We start from the raw sequence: 27828 nt of genomic DNA, 5'->3' as shown, positions 1-27828 counted from the left end.
ACCACTGCCACTCATGACATGCTCACAACAGCTATGCTTGCTTGCCCAAGACCTACACAAAATCAAGCCAGTCAACATTCTCTCACTAGGTGGGGGTTGTTAATAGCCCCTACTCCTAGCCCAGAAGTGGTTGATAGTTGTTGGCTTCTGGAATAGGAAGCTGTGTTTTCCTTAAGGGTATAGCTCCTAGTAGGTCAACCGCACTCCAGTGAATTGCTCCACCCCCATGGTTTTATGGGAAATACAAATGTAGAGATTGTGCTTAGACCAGGATGACAGAGCTGGTGGGTATGCTAACACTGGAAAACACCTTCTCTCTCGGAAGGTCAAATCACCACCATGGTTCAAGGTTAAAGAAATGTGGATAGTTGTCTCCTACTTACTGCACTCATAGAGACATGGCTGGGCTCCTGACTTTCTTTTGTTCCTCCTGAAGGCAGGTGGTATTGTAAAGGGTCATTTGCCCTTTGATGTTTGGGGTTTCTGTGTCTCTAAAAAAATTAGAGAAGAAACAGGCCCTAAAATTGTAATTACTATTAGATGATCAGAAACAAATTTTGACATATTTTTCCTTTTCTTTCTTTCTTTCTTTCTTTCTTTCTTTTTCTTTCTTTCTTTCTTTCTTTCTTTCTTTCTTTCTTTCTTTCTCTCTCTCTCTTCTTCTTCTTCTTCTTCTTCTTCTTCTTCTTCTTCTTCTTCTTCTTCTTCTTCTTCTTCTTCTTCTTCTTCTTCTTCTTCTCTTTGTTGTTGTTTTCCAACACAGGGTTTCTCTGTGTAGTTTGGGTGCCTCTCCTGGATCTCGCTCTGCAGACCAGGCTGGCCTCAAACTCACAGAGATCCACCTGCCTCTGCTTCCTGAGTGCTGGGATTAAAGGCATGCACCACCACTACCCAGTGACATATGTTTTTATAAATCTAAATCTTCAGGTGCTGATATCTGCTCTACTTTTAGATGGCTACCCCAAGGAAGAAATGATTTATCGTTGGAGGAAAAATTCGGTTGAGGCAGCTGATCAGAAATCTTGGCGGCTCTATCAGTTTGACTTCATGGGCCTCAGAAACACTACAGAAATCGTGGCAACATCTGCAGGTAGGAGCATTTAAAGAGGTCACCTTTGGACAGTGAAAATTGACCTTTACCTCCTGTTTTCTGAGCTCCAGTCAAGCCATGGTGGATTTCCATGCCATTTTTATGATGAGTCTTAGCAAAGAGCACTCAGGACCATATTTAAGACAAACCAGCTGATTCAAAGATGAAAATAGGCTAAAGGTTTACATTTGGGTAAGATAGGAGCAATTCGAACTGATTTGTATTTTGAATAAGCTCTGTGGAAGCATGATGACTATGAACCTAACCAGGTTACTCAGGACTGGCTGGTTACTGTAACCCTCACTACACTGCTCAGGGCTGGGTGGCTTGTGCATCTGTTTTATACCAGTGGTGCAGATTCTGCTACATTCACTCTCCTAAGACTCAGGTGCCACTGAGAATTCACAAATAAAAGGAGCTGATGAAAATGTCCTTTAATAATATATTCTAGCTTTTCCTTTATTATTGTAAAGTTTAAGACAATTCTGAATTTTTGATACATTGAGAACAATAGTTACTGATTTTATATCATTGTGGTCATTTATTCCTAATATATAGCACTGATTATACAACAAGCAACATGTACAAATTAACATATTTTATGTCTGTGTCCCTCTTTCTTTGTACTTGGTATTTAGTTGTTATAGTCAACTATCTTTCAATTGACTTTCTTTTGGCAATTGTAAAAATGGGAGTTAAAGTTAGACTTTTTTCCTAAGATCTTGCTATTTGCTAATGTGAATATGATTTGCTCTTAAGATCCCATAAAACGATTCTAGAGTAATATATCAGCTTTATAATTTTAATATGTCAGCTTAAAATTGATTAAACAATTGAGTGTATCTAATGGCAAAATTGCATGGTAGACATATATCTATTCAGAAGGGTCCTGAAGAACTACTTGATAAAGGATAAAAAGGTTTTCTTGTTTTTCCACATGAAGTTGAGTATTGCCCTTCTAAGGTCCATAAAGAATTGTGTTGGGATTTTGATGGGGATTAAGTTAAATCTGTAGATTGATTTTGGTAGGATGGGCATTTTTACTTTGTTGATTCTATCAATCCATGAGCATGGGAAATCTCCATCTTCTGATATCTTCTCCAATTTCTTTCTTGAAAGACTTGAGGTTTTTTTTCATACAGGTCTTTCACTTGCTTGATTAGAGTTACCCCAAGATATTTTATATTATTTGTGGCTATTGTGAAGGGTGTTGTTTCCCTGATTTCTTTTTCAGCCCATCTATCATTTATGTATAGAGAGCTATTGATTTTTTTAAGTTAATCTTGTATCCAGCTACTTCACTAAAGGTGTTTATCAGCTGTAGAATTTCCCTGATAGGATTTTTGGGGTCACTTACACATACTTATCATATCATCTACAAATAACAATACTTTGACTTCTTCCTTTCCAATTTGGATCTACTTTATCTCCTTCAGTTGTCATGCTGCTCCAGCTAAAACTTCAAGTACTATATTGAGTAGCTATGGAGGAAGGGGACAGCCTTGTCTTGTTCCTGATTTTAACAGAATTGCTTTGAGTTTCTTTCCATTTAATTTGATGTTGGCTATTGGCTTGTGGTAAATTGCCTTTATTATGCTTAGGTGTGCCCCTTGTTTCCCTGATCTCTTTAATCGTGAAAGGGTGTTGGATTTTGTTGAAGGCTTTGGCCAACATCTTAAACGATCATGTTTTTTGTTTGTTTGTTCGTTTGTTTGTTTTTGTTTTCTTTTAGTTTGTTTATGTGGTAAATTACATTGATTTTTTTTGTGTGTGTGTATGTTGAATCTTCTCTGCACCTCTGGGATGAAGCCTATTGGATCATGGTGGATGATCTTGATGTGTTTGGTTTGGGAGTATTTTTTGCATCTGTGTTCATGAGGGAAATCAGTCTGCAATTCTCTTTCTTTGTGTGGTTTAGATACCATGGTAACTGTAACCTCATAAAATAATTTTGGCAATGTTCCTTCTGTTTCTATTTTGTGGAACAACTTGAGGAGTATTGGTATTAGTTCTTCTTCGAAAGTCCAGTAGGCTTTTTTTTTTTTGGTTGGGAGATGTTTAATGACTGGTTCTGTGATCAGGATGTAATGTATGAGAAAGGAATAAAATAAAATAAAACAAAGATAAAAGAGAAGTATTTCTTATAGGTGTCACTGTGGTACAGTTAAGAGGTAGATTTGTGTTTAATGTTAAATAATTAAGGTTAAAAGGATGAAGAGTCATGATTTCTTTAAATGGACTATGGAGGCAATCAGGAAGGAAGATGTTTGAGACAATGCCTTCCTAGTTATGATATTGCTCAGATTTCACAAAAATTCATATATTGTATACTGACCAAACCTAAGAAAAGACAAACAAAGACAGAAAGAGACTGAGAGATAATTAAGATAGTGAAGTTACCCAACAATGGCTTTAGAATGGAAATAACTTATTTCTAAGATAACAACAGAAGATGGGTTGGGTATGGTGACACATGCCTTTAATCCCAGTCCTCAAGAGGCAGGTGGATCTCTAGGAGATCAAGGCCAGCCTGGGCTATATTGCAAGGCCTTATCCCAAAAGGGAAAATATGAGTAATTTCACAAGAGAACAATAATTTTTAAAAAAGAAATATAACCATTTAGAAATTTAAGAAAGAAAGCTCCACAATTTTTTCATTAAGAATGCAAAATGATCAGCTACAATAAGAAGAAAATGTAGGTATAAACATTCAAGTTGATTGGCAGGAAACATCTAATCTGAACAACAGTAGCTTAGAATTAAGCAGGCAATGAGCAGAGAGATGACTTAGGAAGTTTCCACATAAGTGTCTTTGGTTTAAAAAAAAATGAAGAGAATTAGAGTCCTAAGAGTGGAGCTCACAGACAGTGAGTAAAAAGGGAAAGAAATATCTGTACTTGAATTTGTATGTTTAGTAACACTGTCCAGTCCAAAGGATGAATGCAAAGAAGTCGCTAGACTGTCGAATGGCAGGCTAGAAGTGTATCTTTAAGCATCTAGAGGAAAAGACAGAAGCAAAGTTAACACTAGATATCTGACTTTGTACCAGTATGTGTGACAACCTGAAAATACTGAAATTCTAAGCATGAAGAGAGAATCAGAGAATCTTAGAGACAGCCAATAGGAAATAAAGGGAGAATAATGTTTTCAAACTTAAGGAAAGCAGGAGAGAAGCGTTTTGTCCTGAGAGCTTCATAATGAGTTACCATCCCTTCAAAGACATTTACAAGGTAATCCATTCCCTGCCTGTAACAAAATTGTCCTAGATGGCCATGAACCTTAGTTAACTTTTCTAAACAGTATAGTCAGGATACATGGTATTGTTTTGACCATGGCGTGTGATCACTGGGTGTGGTGCGGGCTACAGGAAGCTATGCAGGACGGGTTCAGAAACAGTGCAGGTTCTGCAGAGACACATTCTGGAGAGAGCTAGGATGAGAGCCATCTTCTGAAGACCCAGCGGCATCTCAGAAGCGGCTAGATTGTGGTAGCCAGGGTTTCAAATACACTTTTACATCAGATGATGAGATGAAACCGAAGCCTGGGTCCCAAAGTTAATTCTGTAGCACCTCCTCTTTGGGCATGGATTTCACTGACAGGCTCTAGCAGGATCTCAGAGAGAGTTCAGTTGTCAGTCAGAGGGAAGGCTGCTCTTCCTTTCTTTTTTTCTTTATTAAGAAATTGTTTATTCATTTTACATACCAACCACAGATGGCCCTCTCATCCGTCCTCCGGCTCCCCCCAGGCTTCCCCCACTACCAATTCCCCACCCCTCCTCTGTAAAGGTGAGGCCTTCCTCCCATGGGGAGTCACCCAGCTGATACTTCTGATGTTGATTTCTGCTTTAAGTACAGCAGCAACTCTCTGTAGTTCTCCAGTGTTCAAAAACATCACTGCATGGATGGAAGTTTAGATGTTACCAGTGCTCAGTCCTGAAGACAAAGCTTTAAAATGCTTCCCCAGCTGCCCTCTGTCAGCACAGAGGACAGGTGCTGCACCACGGGGCCAGATGGCCCTGTGCTGTTTAAACTGCACGTGCCACTACCTGGTATTTGGCCCTGGGCAGTTCCTGTGACCATCACAAATGAGCTCCCTGGTATTGATACAGGCGAAGGTGGAAGTAATGAAGTTGATACAATAAAGAATGTACTAGTAAACTTGCTTAGGAAACATTAAGTGACATAAAGTTGAATTTAGCTAAGGAGTGCTGCCTCCAATATGCCTGGGCAATAAGTAGAACACTGAGCAGGCTTGTTAGCCGAGGAGCACTAACTCCAATATGACTAGGGATAACTAGAACACTGAGCAGGCTTGTTAACTGAGGAGCACTAACTCCAATATGACTAAGGATAGCTAGTACACTGACCAGACTTGTTAGCTAAGGAGCACTAACTCCAATATGACTAGGGATAGCTAGTACACTGAGCAGGCTTGTTAACTGAATGAGCACTAACCTCATTATGACTAGAGATAACTAGTACACTGACCAGGCTTGTTAGAAACCACAGGAGGGGAAATTGGTATCATAATTGAAGTTTAGGCTTGCTGAGAAAGTTTCTACTATTGTTTGATCACCAAGATTGACTTCCAGTTAGGTTCTATTCCCATAACAAAAGGAGAGAATCCCCTCATACAACAGGGCACTAGGCCTATCCCCTTATTGAAGAGCATGCCTGTAAGGGGCAGCTCAAGGGGGCAGTGCAGGGTGACAAGCATAGAGTCCTTGTCTGCTAAATAAAAAGCCCCTGGTTCTCTTAAGAAAGCCACAATTATGTTAGTTGGGCAAGAAAACAACCCTTGTGTACTTAAGGAATAATTCTGGCAATATCTTTGCAGTGTGAATCTCCTATCTGCCCAGGCAGACAGACTACAACTCCAGTGTCTATTTAAAGTGTTAAAAGTGTGACCTGGGGCCCGGACCAGAGACTTAAGGGTGACATCATATATGGAATACATAAGCCTAAATTGTATATATGTTAGTAAAAGCTTTTTGTGGCTGGCTCTTCTTTGAACTCTAGCCAGAGATGGACATTCACTATCATTAAAGGTTTTTGTTTTGTTTTCCAGAGTGTGTGGAGTGAATTCTCACTGGGAGTGGGGCGGGGATTTCTGCCTCAGAATTCAGCCTTGGACAGTTCCTGTGACCATAACAGATGAAAAGGAAATTGCTTTCTCTTTTTTTGTGGCTGTATGCATTTAAGTGAACTAACATATGTCAAGTGCATAGTTGCTGTCCATAGATAGAAATAATGTCTATTATTACTGGCCTGCCTGAATGTACTTCCTGTGAGGGAGAATCAAGATATTTATGCATTCACTTTCTTTAGTAAATTGTCCATTAATTAAGCTTCTAGCATTTAATTCAGCGAGACACATTTTAACAGGGATCTATGATGAGATCTATAATTTGAATGAGAACAGAAATGTTTGTTTAAATACTTCTCATAGAACAAAGTGAAACCTCGCTTTCTTCACATTCACCTCAATGTAGTCTGGAAAATAAACCAGTCTAGGTTTATAGTTATCATTCCAAAAATAGTGACAATATCTTTGGCTACAAGATTGAGTAGAGGGAAAACAAATTCAAAATCTACCATGTCATCCTCTGTCTGTAATTCACAGAGGAAAGTAGAAAACCTCAACTTGGTCTAATGAACCTCTCCACTAAAAAAATGAAAATTTGTGATTGAGTTCATAAATTAACATATGTATTCCTTTAAAATCATGTCTAATCAGTTGTTCTTACCATCAGACCCAAATTAATTTTTGTATTTAATACTGAGATAAGAATATTTGCTTGTAACATTCTGTGCTTTTTGTTCGGTCCTTACTGAGCCCTGTGACCAGCCCAGCATGTCAATGTCTTTATTCATAGAGGAAGGCAGGCCTGGCAGATTGCGGGCATGGCCTCCAGCAGTACACTCCCTATGAGCCTTGGCTGAGTTTAGGCTCTCACTGTGATGCCAATAGTTTTCACTATGATATCACTGCCAGAAAGAGTTCATTTGACTTAGTGGACCTGACCCTCAGTTTTCAGAGAACCTAGCAAAATAATTAACCCAGCAAAAGCACTTGGATGCGAAAGCACAGGGATAGGGAGTTTTCCCACCGATGCAAGCTTCTACCTCAAATGCGTGGGCAGCACTACTGAGCCTTGTGCCCACAGTTTTTCTTCTTATCACTCTGACAAGCCCAAACCAGTCATTCCTTTCTTTAATTTTTTTTCAGTGATATAAGATTTGTGTGATTTTGTTTTTTCAAAGACTTGCTATCAAACCGTGTTGGTCTTATCTATTGTTCCTTGGTACTCAAAGCTTTTTTTTTTAAATCAATGCATGGGGCTCTTAAAGTATGAGCTTCATCCAGAGCTGCACAGTGTTGTGATTAGCCCTTTTATCAGGACTAATTATGCTGAACTTAGAACAGAATTTCTTTTATGAAAAGTAGCTAGCAAGCCTACAATTTTAATGAGACTTACAGACTTAGCTGGGAATACTACAAGTCTCCCAAAATGTGTTTTAAAGTAGAGGGATCTGGCACATTGGAACAGCTTTTTCTTTCTTTCTGTAATAAATCTGCAGATAAAAGGAGTTAACAGAATGATACACTTTGGTCTGAGGTTGGTGTGAAGCTAGTAGCACTGGCTCCTAGAACAATGGGAAATGATCAGTCTTGGCAACGACCTGCCAACCCGTCAACATTGTTGTGGAAAGGTGTAAGTCTATGGGAAGTGGAATAGTTGAATATGGATCACACTCCCTTCCTGGTACAGACCTCTTACAGTTTTGACACATTTATTTACCTGTTTTCATGGGTCTCCCTCCTCTTTATGCTCTCTGGTCACCTGCCGGTGAAAGAAGAGGGAGCAGAAGCGATGAGCAGGATTCAGAAGGTTGTGAATACGGTGGAAATAGCTGTCCAGAAGACATTTGAAGTGTTACAGCTCAACTTTATTTCAGAGTAAGGGGAATATATAGGATGAAGCCAGTAGGGCATCACCTAATTTGCATTTGGCAGTAGAGTCCTACTATCACACAACTGGAGCACAATACCTAATTATCATATGGACTGGGTGCAGGGTGTGGGGGGGTGACATTTGCAGGGAGCTATGCCAAAGGTCACACTTAAGGTAAGTCAGGCATCCAAATTCAAGGCAGCTTCCAAATAAGATCAGGCATCTGGCCTAGAGACACTATCCAAATAGGGTAGAGAGAGAGTCCTACCACATAGGGGCTCTTCCATATTACACAGAGCTCAGAGAACTATCTGGACATGGTGAATTCCAGCCTTAAATGCAGGGTACTCCAACATGTTTGTGTCACTATATATATGCATGTATGTGAGTGAATATATGTCATGGTGTGCACATGGAGATCAGAGCTCAACTTCCATCATGTAGGTTTCAAGGATTCAACCCACCTTACCAAGTTTGGTCACAAATGTCCTTGTTGGCTGATGTCTTTTTGTTGTTGTTGTTATTTTACTGAAGCTAAAATATATTTTAGGGAAGGGGTTTCAGAACACCACATTGGTTCCATGGAGTGCTGCTTTTAAATAAGTTTGTTTTTTTGATGTAGAACAGATTGTGTTCCAGGCCTATGTTTATATTACTCTTACATTGATGAAGGAGTCACTGACAACAATATGTCTGCATTCATTTTTCTAGTACTTTGAATTAACACTATTTTCTCAAATACATTGGATCAAATATTATGATTATATGATTTTTCTTTTTTAACCTGTTAACATGGTCAATTTTCAAATACTGAACCAACCTCATCTCTGAAATAAAATCTATTCATCATATGCAATTATTTGTATGTATCACTGATATATATATATATATATATGTATGTATATGTATATGTATATCCACGTTATATTATGTTGCTTACATTATAAATATCTGCTGGTATTTTAAGAGGTATATAGTGATATTCATGAGGGATATTCTTCCCTAGTTTCCTTTTCCATGATTTTGAGGTAAGAATAATGATGGCTTTGTCGAGTGAAGAAAAAATTATTTTTGCTTCTGATATTTTCTAAAAAAGATCAAGTATAATTGCTATTAATTTTCCTTTTTTGATATCATAATTTGATTACAACATTTTTCTTTTCTCTTTCCTTACTCTTAAACCTCCCATATGCCTCTCTCTGTTCTCCTTCATGGACTCTTTTTTCATTCATTGTTATTACATACGTAGATATTCCTAAACATAACCTGCTCCGTTCACATAATACTTGTATGTATGTTTTCAGGGCTGACTGTTTGGCACTGGACAACCAAATGCTGTGCTTTTCTCTAGGGAAGACCACCTCTCCCACCCCAGCTTTCCTTGGCTGTCCGTAGTTCCTTGTGTAGTGTTGAGGCCTCATGGACTATTCCCCATGCACTTAGACATATCTAAGTGCACTGGTGTCATCCTGATTTAGCTCGTATTTAGGCAGTCATGTTGGTGAGACTGCATTGCTCTAGCTTCTGACATTACTAGGAGACACAATCTCATAGAAAAAGCCCTGATCCTCTGGCTCTTATAATTTTCCTCTCCCTCTCTTCTGGAACATGCCCTGAGCCTTAAGAGTGGGAGAGTTAGTAAATATATCCACTGAGTTGGAGCTCCACAACTTGGTATTTTTGTATAGGAAACCTAGCTCATTACTCAGTGCTGGTGAAGTCATGGAGGAAAACCTAAAAACACTAGTTTACTACACCAGCATCATTCCTAACAACAGTCTATAAATATTTGTCTGTATACCCACAGATAAGTGGAGTTTTCACACCTCATCAAGGAAACTTCTCTTTGCAAAAGATACAGACCACAACAGAAGACCACAACCAATAAAAATGCAGAGTTAATTTTTCTTTAAATAAATATCAGGTTCATCTGTGAGATAGGCTTACACTAAAGCATTTTCTTGGAAATTTTTTTAAATTATAAACTCAACTTATTTTAATTCTTATAGGACTATTCAAATGATTTATCTCAGATTGAGCTGTGCTTCATGGTTCATTTCATTGAAATGTTCACATCTTGTTTGGAGTGTTCATCTAATTAATTATACCTTTGAGTCCTAAAAATCTATCTTTATGATGTGGGTGACTTTTATTTATTCGTATGTTTGTTTTTAATTGAACATAGATTCTTCTCTTATATAATGCACCCCGACCAGATTCCCCTCCATCTACTCCTAGGTTCCCCCTAGCTCCCCTCTCCTCCAGATTCCCCCTATGACCACCACTCCCCACCCCCACTCCCGACTCTGTTTCCTCTTCAAAAAAGAGCAGGCTTCTAAGAGACTAGAGGCTAACAGGACAAAATAAGATGTAATAAGACAAGGCACAAGCCCTCATATCCAGTCTGGACAAAGCTGGACAAGCCTGGTGCAGGCCCTGTGCTTGCCACTTCAGCCTCTGTGAGCCCTGTTTAGTTGATTTGGTGGACCACGTTCTCCCAGAGATCTCCATCCCCTCTGACTCCTACCATCTTTCCTCTTCCTCTTCTGTGGGGTTCCCTGGTCTAAATTAGAAACCTCCAATTTAGACTCTACTTCTGCACAGTGTCTGGCTGTGGGTCTCTGTAGCCACTCCCACCTGTTGCCTAAGGAACGGATGACTGGACATGGCACTGCTCTGTGAATATAACAGAACATCATTAGGAATCATTTCATTGATTTTTTTTTTTTTTCTGCCAGTGGTGTTTGGTTTTATCCTAGGTCCTTGGGCTATCCAGTCTCCAGTTCCTGGCCATCTCGACAATGTTGTAGGGCATAGGCTCCCTCTTGTGGCACGAGCTTCAAGTTAAACCAAACATTACTTGGCCACTCCCACAAGTTCTGTGCCACCATTGCCCCAGCACTTCTTGCAGGCTGGATAGATTGTGGGTCAAGTGTTTTGTGGCTGGGTTGGTGTCCAGGTTTCTATTTCCATAGCCCACAGAGTACCATCTCCCACCAGAGAGATTAGCATGTATGGGAGAAGGCTCCCTGCATGCACCAGCTTGACCTCTCTATGTTCAATGAGCTGTGTGGATGTTGTCCTCAGCAATGGGGCTCCACTGTCAGTTTTCAGACAGCTACCTTCTGTCCTAGCATCAGCCTAAGTTGTTTAGGAATCTCTATGGGACTTCCTCGGCCAATAACTCAACTGAATGCAACCCAGTCCCACTGCTGGAAGTGTTGCCTGGTTACAAATAATGGTCAGTTCAGACTCCATATCCTCCATCACTAGGAGTCCTCACTAGGGTCACCCTTAAAGCTTCCAGGAAGTTTCAGTGTTCTAGATGGCTACGTGATCCCTCCGTACTCCTCAATTTCAGCTGTCTTTCCTCATACTCTCACCCTCCATCCTTTCCTCCTACACACCTGATCATTTCTGCTCCCGTCCCCACCCACCCCTAGTCAATCCATAAAATTTATTCAATTTCTCCTTCCCAAGGAAGTCCATGTGTGCCCCCCGAGAGCCCTCCTCTTTATCTGGCTTCTCTGGGTTTGTGGATTGCAGCTTGATTATCATTTAATTAATAGCTAATATCCACTTAAAAGTGAACACATGCCATATCTGTCTTTCTGGGTCTGGGTTACCTCACTCAGGATGATTTTTTTTCCTAGTTGTATCCATTTGCCTGAAAATTTCATGATGTCATTTTTTTAACAACTGAGTAAAATATTCCATTGTGTAAATGTACCACATTTTCTTTATCCATTCCTTAGTTGAGGGATATCTATGTAGTTTTCAGGTTCTAGCTATTATGAACAAAGCTACAATGAACATAGTTGAGCAAGTGCCCTTGCAGTAGGATGGAGAGTCCTTTGGGCATATCCTCCCTTGCTGGTGGGAGTACAAACTTGTATAGCCACTATGGAAATCAATATAGTAGTTCCTCAGAAAATTGGGAATCAATCTACCTCAAGACCCAGCTCTACCACTCTTGGGCAAATACCCAAAGGATGCAAATAAATTGCTTCTTGCTCTCAACCACCTTCCCACTTTCTAAAGAGTCCTTGACTTGCTTCTTTGAGTTTTGACAAATCTATCTCCTTGTCAAATCACTGATTTCTGTCCTTTATTTCACACTTCCCATTCATTCTGCTCTTTTGAGGTGTTTTGAAATGGAAGTTCAGATTATTAATTTCAGACAGTTTTCTAACTCTAATATTCTTCATAGATTTCATGTCTTTTATTTTCATTTAGTTTGGTGTGTTTTTCACTTCATTTGAGTCACCCACATGGACAAAGACAAGTACTTGGAAAATTCCCAGTAACCTTTCTGCATTGATTTTTTCTTAGATTCTCTTGTGATCAGAGACCACTGTGACAACAATTCTCCATTTTGTTTGAGGCTTTCACAGCCTCTGGACCCTTGGAAGGCATGTGTGACACTGTCACTGAACAGCTTCCCACGGGCTGGGGAGTCTTGTTCTCTCAACCTCTTCCCTTGCTGACTTTCTTTTGTCTCAGTGTTCTGTCCGTTGTTGACAGAGAAATGTTGAGCTCTCCATCTCTAATAGTGGATTGTTTCTCCTCATGTTCCATCAGATTTTCTTCATATGTTTTGTTGTTCTGGTATCCGGCATATAGGAATTTAAATCACTCGATTGGTCATCTCACCTTGGACCATCATTCCATCTTGATCCATTATTCAATTCGGCTTACTTCCAGTTTTTAATGTAAAATTTTTATCAAGACATAATTTAGAAACCAGAAAAATTTGTCTTTTAATTATATTGCTTGATTCATTTCCATTTAGTTTTATGGGTATGGTGGTGTCTATACCTGCCACTGTCCTTTTTGCTGCCTGTAAGTCACGTGTCTTTTTTTTCTTTTTCTTATCACTTTCACGTCAACCTTCTACTGTCTTTCATCATTCTCTCACAAGTTTTTAGAGCTATTTTAAGGTTTATCTTTATTCATGTAAATGTGTGTCTGTGAGTTTTGTGAGTGTGCAGGTGCCCACAAAGACCAGAAGAGGGAGTTGATTTCCCTGGAGTTGGTAATACAAGCTGTGTGAACCACCCATTGGGAGAACTGAACTGGGTCCTCTGGAAGAGCAACAGTGTTCTTAAAACTGAGTGACCTCTCCGGCCCTTTTAAGTGACTTTGTCAGTGGTAGTGGAGGGGATTCCCACATAAACTTGAACTTGACAGTATTAGTTTTATTATAACTTACATCTACTGTGATGTGAGACTTAATTTTGTGTGTCTTTAATGCCTCTAGGGCCATTGTTATCTTTCATATTACATCCATTTAAAGCACAAACTCAGCAATAAAGTATCATAATTTTGTGTGTTTTATTTGCCTTAAATTTAAATTTAAATTTAAATTTAACCTTAAAGAGGTTAAAAATAGAAACAAAATCAGTATATATTGGACATTTTGGGTCACTACAGTGACTCTAGATCCCAATTCTCATCCTTACCTCCAGGTTTTGTTATGCTATCATTTGCATGTTTGTGTGGTGATGTGTTGCATTATCTTAGTTACTTTCTTCATCTCTGTGACAAATTGATGAATCTGAATAACTTAATGGAGAAGGGCTTGCTTTGGCTGAGTTCCAGGGTATACTCCCTTATGGCAGGAACTAGTCAAATAGCAAGAACTTGAAGCAGCAAGACACATAACAGCTATAATCAGGAAGTGGAGAGGGAGGTGGGGATGCTTGTGTGCAGCTTACTTATTTTTTTTATACACCACAGGATCCTAACCCAGGATTCTGCACTGGTCACAGTTGTCAAGTTTTCCTTCTCAATTAACTTAATCAAGATAATCCTCCAGAGGCATGCCCAAAGCCCTGTCCCCTAGGGAAGTATAGACATCATCAAGTGGACAATTGAGTTTAACCATCACAATTCCACCTCTTGTCAATTTGATATCCAAACATATCATTTTTAAATTATTACCTTTCACCCCTTGTCCTCAAGATACAATCCAATTTCAAAAATCCATATAATGTGTAACTATTACAATACTTTAGAAGTCTGAAGTTCAAGTCTCATCTGAGATTCAAGGAAATCTCTCAACTGTGAGCACCTCTATAAGAAAAAAATGTTACATGCTTCCTACATACAATGACATAGGATAAATATTCTCATTTTAAGATGGAAGAATAAGGCTATAATCAGACATAAACAAGTCATAAACCCAGCAGAGGAAAACTCCACTTATTCAGCTCCATGTCCAGAACCTAGAACTTATGATGAAGAATGACTGAGCTCCAAGCACTTGAGTACTCCTTTGAATGCACTGTATTCAGAGACACGCACTGCATTTGCCTCAGTCATCTAACCATAATTTAGAAAAATGTGGAGAAGAAGGAATGTCTTCACATTTACCCTGGTTCTTCCCACTGACCTCTCCTTTGTCCATTGAGTTTTTAATTTTCTTGTACATTTAAGTTTTCAAGTTAACATTTGATTCCTCTGTCTTCTGTTTCTTTGCTCAGGCTTTCTTTTTCCTTTAATTTCCAGAAACTTTGTGATCACTTGAACCCATTCTTGATGATGTGTTAAAAATCCATGTAAAGTTATCAAAATTTTTTCCCTTTAACATTAGTATTTGCTGTTAATTATTTTTCTTCACTCAAGTTCAAATCTTTCTAGTTCTTGTAGCACGAATTCTAATTGGTCTTTATAAAAACCCAGAGTCAGATATTAGAGTGAAAGCTGAAAGATCAGAGAAACAGGCAATCTGCCGCTAGGAAGACTTCTTACCTCTAGGAATCCTCAGCCTGAAAATGGCAGAGCTTCTGTCAAGACTAAAATGCAATGAGCTCCTGTCTCCTCCCACTTTATGTTCCTCTCCCCACCCAGCCGCATCACTTCCTGTCTCCACCTTCCTAGCACTGGGAATAAAGGCATGTGATTCCCAAGTACTGGGATTAAAAGTGTGTGCCGTCATGCCTGGCTCTGTTTCTCTTTTAGACTGGATCAGTATTGTGTAGTCCAGGATTGCCTTGAATTCACAGAGATCTGTCTGCCTCTGCCTCCCGAGTGCTGGGATTAGAGGTGTGTGCCACCACTGCCTGGCCTCTATGGCTAACTAGTTGCTTACCTCCTCAACTCTGATCTTCAGGCACACCTTGTTAGATCACAAATAAAATATCACTGCAAGTTCTTATTTTAATTAACATGGTGTGCAAATTTTGTTTTAGACTCTGTACCCAGTATTAGGTAATTTGTAAGTGCAAATAGTACCCAACGTTTTCACTTGTAAAGGAAGAGAAAATAGCTGCATCATTGGGTGCCATAATCATTTTTGTCTGAGGATAAAGCTCCTTAGTAAAAAAAGCACAACTACTTACATGGGATAGAACAAAAGAATGCCCTTGTGGTATAGACATTGTTTATGCTTTGTCTACTTTTCAGTAAGCTATGTTTTACTGTTCTGTGGTGGTCATAGAATGTCCTTGTCTGGTGCTGGTGTGTTGTGCAGCATTTATGATAATGAGGAAAATGACAAGCTGAGTGGTAAGTTCTAGACCAGCTCCCAGGATCATCAGCGCCCCCAGTCACACCAGCCTCCTCTCAGAAACATGCACTTTCAGACTTCCTTATTCATAGTCTGCCTCATGCAAAAGTATTTACACTGATCTTTTTTTTTTCCATTTTTAAATTCTGTGAATGCCAAATTTTCTTTGCAAAGTCTATTTTCCAAAGCTGTTTTGTGCTGTTTGTTATGGAGAGAAATTAAATGATCCAGGGCTCTTCCTTAGTCCTCCACTTGTGCTAATAATTACCTATATGCTTTCACTGTTACACTAATCTCTTTCATGAAGAAATATGAAAAATAATGGTCTTGTATCCCATTATTTTCTTTGGTTTGAGAATGTCTTCATCAATCTGTATTTTTTTTTTTTTTACTGTGTCTTAATTGAACTACAGTCTCTTTAACTCAGAACTTAGCATTTGTTCAACTGGTGTTCAAAAGACAGGAAACTCCAATATGAAAAAAATAATACATGCAAAAATGTAGAACTAGAAAGTTCCCTGGTTAAACTGGTGATCTGCTGGTTAAAATACTGTGTATGTCCCTCAGCATATCAGCATCGGCTTATGGACATGTCCTGGTGTCATATTGCCTCTACTATTGTTGGCAACTCTAACAACCTAAAGACAGGTTTCAGTTATAACAGCTCTGTAAATTTATTCAAAAAATGAGACAAGCTGATATTTTTATTGAACTTTATATATTTTACCTTTATTATCATCAGCCTTTACTAGAGTTGTGGTGATGTGTGCTTCTTTGCTTCTGTGAAGGAGTGTGCTGGCATCCTCATCTTTTTATAACAGCTTAATAAGTAAATTTTGGCTTACTGACTGAGATAGCACACTGCTCTCTGGAGGTAATTCATAGACTGGGTGACTGTCTTATACTTTTTTAAATAATATTTTTATTAATGACATTTTGATAACATTTACCCTTCAGATCCTCCAAGATCAACCCTCACCTTCATGTCTTTTATATTTTAAAAAAGATTAAATAAGAAAATGCTTTAGAGTTCAGAAGAGTATATACTATTTTAGCCAGCAAGTTAGAACTTCTTTTTTATGGTGAGTTTTCTTGTATAATAACCTGAGATACATACATGTATATTATCTATTGCATATCATTGTTTCCTGCATCTTAAACCCAGTGAGGGTGTGATTGGCTGCTTTGGCCTTCATGTACCTGCAGGTGCTTCGGTTCCCCTTTGTCTGTCTGTGCTTACTGCACTCACTGTGATCACCTAGGAAGGGTGTTTAAACTTTGCTGCTTCTGTTGTCCCTAGTAAAGGTTACACTTCTGTAGTAAGTTTCCATTTCAAAATCCTTCTTGTGCTGTCCAACCTCCATAAATTCTATTATTACTATAAACTACTTTTCATATGCAACTATGCAAATGAGCTCAAGGAAGCCATTTGAGTAGAGCTGTGTTCCTCCAGGCTTATATCTTATTTTGTCCCTTCCCCCTTTTATTCATTTTTATTTTCCTCCTCTGCTGTCTTCTTTCTTCCTTCATTCCTTCATCTGTGATGGACAGTCTTTTAAACTGTGTCACTCTAGACCAGAAGTTTTCTAGTAATTAGTCAACATAATATAGTATAACTTAGTATAATAGCATTTCACTCACCGTGCCTTTCTATGACTACTCTGGCTTCTAAAGAAAAGCCTGACAATTCTCCTTTCTGCCCCAAACTTTCCTGTGTCTTTCCAGTTTTAAAACTTGTTGCCAGGCATGATGGCTCACACCTGGAATCTCATCATTCAGAAGGCTGAGGCAGGAAAATTGTCAAAGAGTTCAAGGTCATCCTGGGCTTCATAGCCAACCTGAAGTACAGAGTGAAACCGTATCTCAGAAAAAAAAGAATAAAGGAAGGAAACTTTGGTGTTGATGTTTGGTCAACTGAGCTACTTCAAATTCTGGTTTCTTTGGCTCACTTAAATGACAGTTGACCTTTGATTTCTGCTGTTATAATGAGAATCTCACACAGTACACACATGGCAGCTGTTGTCTCCAAAGCTTCTCTCAGTTTCTGCTGTTCCATCAAGATGTCTTTTCTGAAGACACAACAACATTTTTTTTGTAGTGTGTCTGGGCCTTTAACTATAACCAAGGAAAAACATATCTGCCCGCAGTACTTTTTAACCCAACAAAACTGCTCAATTATGATGAGGCTAATACAATGCTCTGAATAATCCCCCCATGCTTCCCTAGAAAACCAATATCATCTTTGTATATAATTTTCATATTCCAAGATATACATAACTATAGATTAATACACTGCTTAGCATTTACAAGATGCAGTTTGATACAAAGATAGAGTAATTCCAGGATGTTGTAAACCCGGGTTTGATGAAGAACTCACTTATCCCATTCTAAATGCTAGCTAAGGTGAGAGAGAAAAAGGAGTCCATGACAAGACACAGTGCACAGGGGCCTCTGCTTCCTGATGCCAGCTTGTCCGTTCCAGTCTTCCAATATTGAAACAGTAGCTCTGAATCTAGAAACAAATCACCGACTATAAACAACATAGGTATTGGTGCAAGTTCAATTTAAACTACCAACTCCAGTCAGAGAATTAAGCTTGCATTTGTTTTCAAAAGCCAACTTGCCTTTTGACAAAAGGTATTATTTTAATCAGACTTTTCATCTCTGAGTGAAAAATTGTGTGTTTTTGAGAATATATGATGCACAAACCCCACATTCTATTCTTTCCTTATTCTGAAAAGTATTAACAGAGACATGGAAGTATCTGTAGCATTAGTAGATTCAAAACCCAAGTTAAAGTGTACTGACAGTGTCCTGCACTAGGTCCTCTATTGATGTCGTTCCATGTATTGACTTGTAGCAATGCCAGGATGCTCACTTCAGAGAGGATAAAAATAAGCCACAACATTGAGCTGCTCACTGAAAGCCAGGCGGCACAATCCTCATGGCTCCTCATAAGATATACATACTACTCTATGAAATAAGAACTCACAAAATAAGTACACAGTCATTCCTGCCATAACTCCACACTAATCCAAGCATTATGTTATGCTTTAGGAAACAAAGATCCCCAACAGCTCTGGCCAGTGATGCTGCTGCTGAGTACTACACTTCACCACACCACAATACTATTGTGTGCCTCATGGTGGGCTCTATTAATAGTCATGACTACACCTTAAAACAGTCCCAGAATCTCTAGAAGTTAATCCAATACAAAGGATAGATTTTAGATGGCTGAAAATCCAGAAATGAGCCTGCAAGTTACATCAGAAAGTTAACAGGTTTGGAAAAAGACCCAAAGTGTGAGGGAGGCAGAGAAGTTCTGGGTTCACAGTGCACACGTTCACACACACACACACACACACACACACACACACACACACACACACACACCAAAACAAGACACAAAACAAACAAGCAAACAAATCCACATGACTTGACTATAGTCTAAAGAGAAGAACCCTAGGTTTCTCATCCATTAACCAGCAAATCAGCCATGAAGCTCAGGCCTGGGCAATGCCTCTTGATAAACACTGGAGATGGAATAGTGAATAAGGGACTGTTGACCTACAGACCTGGCTTCCATGGAGTCCAGTCTCAAGTAGGATGCCCCTGAATTGACTGGTGTAGCCTGTAAGTCGAGAACTATGGCTATACTACCTGGAGGTCAGGGCATGGTATGATTCTCTGTAAATGAATATGATCTGGAAGTCTGACCTCCCCTTTCACTGGGATCTGGTCAACAACAGAAAACTCTTCAGGCATAGGGCTCCACCGGGCCCGTGCAGAAACAACTCTGGGCAGCCTGCACATTGGAGGGGAAAGCCTCTGGCAGGAGGATGCATGGTGTGTGGTTGGCCTGAAAATAAGGCCTCAGTCTTCAACACAGAGCAGAGAGGCACAGAAAGCAGAACATGGACAGGCAGATTACTTCCCATGACCAGGAAGCATTCTTTGCCTGCCAACTCCGTGAGCTGACCAGAGAGTGACCAGAAAGAGAGCAAGAGTCTGATGCAGGGACTCCATGCAGACATGACCTAAGGGACACTGGAGAAAAGCACTGGAGATTGGTGAAGGAAGCCAAAAATGAGTGAGGACAGAATCTCCTACCTGCTACTATAGTGGGACAAAAGGAAGCTGGAACAACACTTCAGGGACATGTGAGGGATTGCAGTTCCTCAGAGTCATCTCAGAACAAACCCAGCCACCAAGTTCTCAGCACAAAGGAGATTTTACCTGGAGGGGCAAGCAGGGGATGAGGTGGGGGGGAGGGCTGCCTCTGGATCAGGCAAAGGCAGCCACAGCAGTTTTTGCAGGAGTGAGTTTTTAAGGGGAATCTATGTTAGGATGAGTTGGTAAGATCTGATTAGACATGTTAGTCAAATAATGGATTTTGATCATTGGATCTTAGTGTTTTGTCTCAGGAATGAGTCAGTGGCCCAATAAGGGAACAGACCTTGGGTGCTAGCTTTAGTACTAGGAGGAGGATGGGGGCAGGGCATGTCGGTGCCATGTTTGCCACGCTTGGGCCTGTTAGATAGAAAGGGTTCAATTCCCAGCACCCACATGAATCAGGTCCTGAGTTTCCATTCTCAGAAGTCATTTTCTCATACACCCCTCCCACCCCGGTTAAACCGCACCTGCCTGTGAGAAATCCTCAAAAATATACCTGGTTTAAACTTGCCTTTGTTTTAGGATGCATTCCCTTGTATCAAGCACATGACAGATCTTCAGAGTTCAATTTCACAGTCTGGTTATCTGAATTCATGAGGTCTGCAAGTGTTTAGTATCTGAATTGTATGTATCCATATTTGCTATCAGAAATAACTAGAAATCTCATAAAGAAGAATGAGATGTTTAAAAATCACCTTAAATTTAGTTTAAGAGACTTAGAAAAATAAGAACAAATGCACATTTCTACCTGTTCAAGAATAGAGAAATAAGTTAGCATGTTGGGTCCTGAAAGCCGTAGGCATCAATCATGATGGGAACTGAGATGTTCTTTCCCAAAGCAGGCCCACAGATCATCCCACCATGCTCTCCACAGGCAGCTTTGCAATGATTATCAGGCTAATCCTTCAGCTGTTTTTTCAAGTCAATTTCAGGCACTTCAAAGACATTTTAAATCCCTGCCATAGATACAGTGATCTCTACCAGCAATGACACTCATCCATCCTTCTACAAACTTTTGAGTGTCTTGACAGTGAAGTCCCAGCAGATAGGTGAACAGGTTCTGTCACCTATGAAAAAATCTCACTGTTATGACTTAAACATATTTTTGTTGTCCTTTGTTGGATTTTGGTTCCTGGATTGAACCTAGGGCCTCACATATATTATGCATGTGCTCTACTACTGAGTTACAGTCCAGCTTGGACAGATTCTCCAGCCCCACCCTCTTCATTTGCATTTATCTAACATTTATAGATGTGCATAAAACCTATGTTTTGGATGTGGGGAGTACTTTTGGATACTTTGGATGGGTGAGTTCTAATTCTTTTATAGCTGACACATATTTGAAACATCTTCAAGTAAATGAGTGTGGTACTATGCTGAGAAAATGCCAACTCTGGGTAGTGACACTTGTTTTCTTGTACATTCATCAAAACATACGAAGACTTTATTTCAGTGAACTGGCTCCACAGAAGCCAAGTAACAAGGAGGGCAGTGCAAGGCCATAGACAGACATCAACTACAATCTCTCTGAACCAGGGCAAACTCAAGGTAGCATAGCTTAGAACTTTGTTCACTAAAAATTAGATGATTTGGATCAAAGAAGCTAACCTAATTTTCCATAAACTCTGAATTACAACCATTGATTTTTCTGTGTTTGTTTTCATTCAATATTTATATTCTGGGGCATTGCATCCAATTAACTGTACTTTAAACTTACATCTTGATTTGATCCATGTGTTGTTTTCCAAAAGATTGTTTTATGTAAAACAGATTGTTGACTAAAGTATAGTTTTAAGAAAGAATAAATAACCATATAATGTTAAAGTGAATGGGAGGAATAAACTCTTGTTTAAGTATTCTCACATACTATTGGTGGGAGTGCAACCTGCTACAGCCACTATGAAAATCAGTGTAGATGTTCCTGGAAAAGCTAGGAATAGATAGATCTTAGATAAGGCCCAGCTACACTACTTCTGAGAACACCAAATGACTCTACACCCTATCACAGAGATATTTGCTTACACATGCTCACTGCTCTTCCATTCACACTAGCCAGAAAATGGAAACAGCCCAACTTTCCATCAACTGGTGAACTGTTAATGACAGTGTGGTACATATACATAACAGAATATCATTTATTTATAAAGAAAAATGAGGTTTGAAGGTAAGTGGATAGAACTGGAAACGATTCAGTGTGGCATGCTCAGCTCTACATGGGAAATGAACATCACATCCCCTGCTCTAAGGTTCTGGGATCAATAGGGCCATTTCAGAAGTAAATTCACAGTGGCAGGGACTGTATGACAGATCTGCACAAGATCAAGTCAGGCACAATCGCAGTGCAGATGGGGAGGAGCTCACAAAGTCCCACTCTTTTTTTAAAGATATTTTTATTTATTTGTTTGTTTGTTTGTTTGTTTTTCTATTATCAGCTTGATACAGTACAAATTCTTATCCTAGTAGTGAAATGTTTCATTGAGGTTTGCCCAGTAATTGAGTAAAACCAAAAGTTATTCTAAGCCACAGTCATCCTAGGGTCCCCCTGCCATATAGCCTCCCTCGTTCTGTGGGTTGCAGTCTGATTGTTCTTTGCTTTATATCTAGAATCCACTTAAGAGTGAGTACATACCATGTTTGTCCTTCTGGGTTTGGGTTACCTCACTCAGGATGATATTTTCTAGTTCCATCCATTTGCCTGCAAATTTCATGCTGTCATTGTTTTTCTCTGCTGAGTAGTACTCCATTTTGTATATGTACCACATTTTCTTAATCCATTCTTCAGTTGACAAGTTATCTAGAAGTCAGAGAAACATTACCCTTTACAATAGCTACAAATAATATAAAACACCTTGGGATAACACTAACTAAACAAGTGAAGGACCTTTTTGATAAGAACTTTAACTCTCTAACGAAAGGAATTGAAGAAGATATCAGAAAGTGGAAGGATCTCCCATGCTCATGGATAGGTAGGATTAACAGAGTAAAAATGGCAATCTTACCAAAAGCAATCTACAGATTGAATGCAATCCCCATCAAAATACCAACACAATTCTTCACAGACTTGGAAAGAACAATAATCAACTTCATATGGAAAAACAAAAGACCCAGGATAGCTAAAAAGAATCCTGTATAATAAAGCAACCTCTGGAGGCATCACTATCCCCGACCTCAAGCTCTACTATAGAGTTATAATAATAAAAACAGCTTAGTACTGGTATAAAAACCAACATACAGACCAATGGAATTGAATTGAAGACCCTGACATTAATCCACGCAGTATGAATACCTGATTTTTGATAAAGAAGCCAAAACTATACAATGGAAAAAAGAAAGTATCTTCAACAAATGGTGCTGGCATAACTGGGTATCATTATGTAGAAGATTGCAAATAGATCCATATCTGTGACCATGCACAAAACTCATGTCCAAGTGGATCAGAGACCTCAACATAAATCCAGTTACACGAAACTTAATAGAAGAGAAAGTAGGAAGTACTCCTGAACGCATTGGCACAGGAGATCACTTCCTAAATATAACACTAGCAGCATAGACACTGAGCACAACAATTAATAAATGGGACCTCTTGTAACTGAGAAGCTTTAGTAGGACAAAACACATGGTCAATAAGACAAAAAGACAGCCTACAGAATGGAAAAAGACCTTCACCAACCCCACATCTGACAGAGGGCTGATCTCCAAAGTATATTCAGAATTCAAGAAATTAGACATCAAAATACTGAACAATCCAATTAAAAAATGGGCTAAAGAGCTAAATAGAGAATTCTCAAAAGAAGAATCACAAATGGCTGAAAGACATTTAAAGAAATGCTCAACATCCTTAATCATCAGAGAAATGCAAATCAAAATGACTCTGAGATACCATCTTACACCTGTCAGAATGGCTATGATCAAAAACACTAATGACAGTCTATATTGGAGAAGATGCAGAGAAAAGGGAACACTCTTCCACTGTTGGTGGGAGTGCAAACTTGTACAACCACTATGGAAATCAGTATGGCAGTTTCCCAGAAAATTGAGAATCAATCTACCTCAAGACCCAGCCATACCACTTTTAGGCATATATCCAAGGAATGCTCAATCATACCACAAAGATACAAGCTCAACTATGTTCATAGTAGCACTATTCATAATAGCCAGAACCTGGAAACAACCTAGATGCCTGTCAACAAAGTCCCACTCTTATCTAAAGAGCCACTGATGATTGGTGGCTTCTGAGAGAGGAAAAACTGTTTTCTTTAGGGATATGCCCTCGTAGAGGCTACCTATGCTTAATTATAGCTTCTTATATTGATGCTCATACAGGTAATAATTAGTACCCTATTTTTTAAGAGCATGTGAATCTGGGTGGGGAGGGGAGTTGTGCAGAGGAGATGGGGAGATAGGGAAAATACTGAGGGGGAAGGAATGGGGCAGTTTTGATCAAAACACATCATATACATGCATTAAATTCTCAAACAAGCAGACAAATAATACTTAATTAAAATACAGAGATCTAATAAACCTTTTACCCAGTTGCTCAATGGTGGTTTTCTGGGGGGAGGGGGGAAAGACTATCACAGAAACCCAGACAACATACAAAGCATTTCTATGACAAGAGCTCTTCTAGCACATCTTTCTCTCCCAACTCCTGCCCTTCTGCTCACTCAGCAGTTATCATTATGCTTCCAATTCTAACTGTCACTCAAAGAATTCTCTATAAATGAAATAATAGAAAACAGAACTTCAAGGTAAGGCATTTCTTCTTATTGCTCAGCATAATTTTCTGGAGACTTGTTTAAGTCACTCAGTATAAAGTAATCATTCCTTTTTGTTACTGAGTAGTAGTCCTTAGGATGAATGTGCCACTCTCTTATTCACCCACTAAATAGAGTCTAGGATGGTCTTCCATTTTGCTGGTAGAGTTAAAGAAAGCTCTTACAGGCATAGGTGTATACATTCTGTATTAACATACTTTAACTTCCCTGCCCTGAAATGCAGTACTGCGTCATCTGTTAGATATGCACTTGGTTGTTATGGTCTTAAAAGGCAGTCCTGTGTGAACAACCCAGATCCTCCACGGCATTTGATTCTCTCCTTTATCTATTATTGTAGGTCTGAGTCCCCTTCTAGCTAATGACCTCTAATCTTTGCACATTCTATTTTTTGGCTGTTACAATTTCACTGTTTACTTTTTTGCTGTTGAATGTGAGTTCTCTGTATGATCAGAGATGAGTTGAGTGTATGATCAGCACCTTTTGTTGAGTGTCTTTCTTCCACTTGAATTTAATAATAAAAAGCAGCCAGAGTGGGCTAGTTATTAAATTTGATCACTACACATTATTTATATGTATTAAAAGGATGCCCTGTAGTCCATACATATATACAAGTTGTTGTTCAACTAAAAGTGAAAAAGACAAATCTGTCAGCTCTATGTGTATGGACCTCTATCCGACTCCACTAATCTATTTGTCCATCTTGTCACATATTACTACCAGGCTACTAATGTAGTCTCAGAGACATGTTTATTACATTGTCCCACTTTAAACTTTATTTTTATAATTGTTTATTCATCCCCCTTTATCTTTGAATTGAAGGTTTTTGTAATCTTGTACAGTGTACAAAGACTCACTCAAGGGTTTTGATGACCAAGTGTTAGAGTAAAGCTGTGTCAGCTGGAGATGATTTGACCCCTTTATGTGCTGAATCTCTAGTCCTCAAGTACTCCCAGTTATCTTCAGGTATGCAAATTGCCTTTGATTCCTTCTATCATAATTTGTAACTTTCAGCACTCCGGTCCTGCACATATCCAGTTAGGTTCACACCTTCACACATTCTAAACTGTAAATGGTATCATAGCTCTAAAGACAGATGCATCATCTCCAGCTCTGCAGTTCATTTCTACTGTACAGGACGATAATTATGTTCTGCATGTTTGATGCTTGCATGTTCTTAATATCATGAGAGCTCACTATGCTAATTTTTTGATTCCAGTCTTTTTATATACTACTGCCATTTCCCAAACCAATATAATTTCTAACTGTATTCTAAATACTTATCCTTATAACCACTGATAAGCATTCTCACCCATCATCAAAGAAGTTTCTTTTTAAGCAGATAAAGACATTACAGGTATACACAACTGGTCAAAATGCAGAGAATAAGGGACCATGGGATTCCTAACCCTAACTGATACATCTGCAATCTAACTTCCCCATCTAAGGCCCAGGGGAAATTATGGAAGATAGGGCAGAAACACTAAGAGTCAGAGTCCCAGTAAACTTGTTTCTAGATAGTATCCCCTAGGTATGATAAGGAAAATACAGCCATGAACTCTCCATATCATGGTTGCCTGAACAAGAAGAGCATAATGACACCAGTTGGCATGTCACTGTAGACAACATGGTCACATGGGCCACTCCCAGGTGAAAAAGTCCCAGTCTTTTAACAGATGCTTGGGGTTCTTTGCCTAGACAGTAATATCGCTTGTCAATCTATAATCACACAAGGATTATTTGTACAATCTGGTTCTTGTTCAGATTTTTCTCTTCAGTCATGACTTTTAATTAATTGAACATATTTTATTTTCATATTTCCATAGTTAACTCATAAAATAGTTTTTTTTAATTCACTTAGTTTAAATTTTAGAAGAGTACAGCATCACAGAGAATCTGTGTCCAATGGCCTTTGGAAGAGGGTTGCTTTAGAACTGGGCATGAACCATGCTGCTGTTTCCATGGGCCCTAGTTACCTTTCCCCAGATTACTCTGGTTTGGTTTGGTTTGCTTCCAGGAGTCACTGTGTTGTTTTTTGTTTTGTTTTGTTGTTGTTGTTGTTTTTTCACATACACACATCTCTTGCCTGAGTAGAATTCAGTTTCATCTCTGGAATAAACACCTTCAATTTTAAGAAGAGCTGTGTGCTCTCTTTGGTTTTTGAGACCTCACTTACAGCCAGAAAAAAAAAATAGCTTCACACCACAGTCTTCCCTTCTTGCCTTTTAGAAATCCTGTTCCCAGGAGGCCTCCACAGGCACCAAGATACAAAATAACTTTTAAAAATAACTCTCTAATAGCAGTTTATTTTCTTCAAATCTGTGATAATTTTTCTTTCATGACCAACATACTTTTGAGCACTTCCATGACACCTTAGAATATTTAATAAAGTAATACTTGAAATGTTGTCACTAATGTACTCAATTTGGGTTTCATGTTTTCATATAATAGATACTTACCACCCCATTATATAGGAATACATCTCAGCATCACTTCTAAATCACTTCAATGACATTCCTTAACTATTGGCTTGCATGCTGTCTACCTAAATTTCCCACAGTGAAATTACATCTTGTTCCTTTTCATTTTTGTTAGCTGACCTATAATTCTTAGGGATGATGTTAGCTATAGTATTTTTTTAAGATGCCCTTTGCAGGATAATGAAGTTCCTTCAAAATCCTATTTTGGGGAGAAATTTAAATTTTGTTCCAGTGTATCCTTTTTCTGGACTCCCTAAATGATCATATGATGTTTCCTATTTATAGGTTGATATGCTGAGTCCTATGAACTGATTTCTAATGTGTCTACCTTTGCAACCTTGGGATGAGCACCTTTCCTATGTTTACATGTAGTGTGAAGAGGCAGAGTCCATTTGTTCCTATTCTGCTGAGATTTTTGTGTCTACATAAATGAAGCATAGTAACCTATAGTTTTCAGGGAAAAAAATCTAATTTTACTCTTAGGAATGGCAGAAGTAAAATAAGTTAGATGAAACTTCCCTGTTTCTATTTGCTGTTAAAAATGTGTAGAATGGTGCTATTTTTTTTGTTAGATGTTGATTTGTTATTGAGAACTTCTGTGATTGGAGTGTTGTGTTGGGAGATAACTACTTTCAGTTTAGGACTTTCTTTAATAGAGGCAGATTATGGGAAAGGTTATGCTTTTGTTTTTCTGGACCTAGGTGACCAAACTCCATATATATGTTCTCCAATGCTGAGCATTTAGCTGTAGATTTAATGATTTTATTTTTCTATTAATCTGAGCAATTCTCCATTGTATATATGTACTACATTTTCATTCTCCATTCATCAGTTGATGGTCATATAGA

General features: G+C 38.8%; 1 protein-coding gene and 1 pseudogene across 1 annotated transcript in view; one reads left to right on the top strand and one right to left on the bottom strand.

Annotated features, from left to right (window-relative positions):
* Gabrg3 (gamma-aminobutyric acid type A receptor subunit gamma3) overlaps window positions 1-27828 on the top strand; it is a 602977-nt gene that overhangs the window by 541608 nt on the left and 33541 nt on the right. The window contains exon 6 of the mRNA XM_028894674.2: window positions 953-1090. Within this exon, the coding sequence (XP_028750507.1) occupies window positions 953-1090 (138 nt within the window). The remainder of the gene's footprint in view (window positions 1-952; window positions 1091-27828) is intronic.
* On the bottom strand, window positions 26363-26867 carry LOC114710494 (annotated as a pseudogene).

This window comes from Peromyscus leucopus, chromosome 1 (genome assembly GCF_004664715.2).
Source record: "Peromyscus leucopus breed LL Stock chromosome 1, UCI_PerLeu_2.1, whole genome shotgun sequence".
Taxonomy (NCBI): Eukaryota; Metazoa; Chordata; class Mammalia; order Rodentia; family Cricetidae; genus Peromyscus; species Peromyscus leucopus.
The sequence above is the reverse complement of the archived record's forward strand: the minus strand, read 5'-3'. Positions and strand labels throughout refer to the sequence as shown.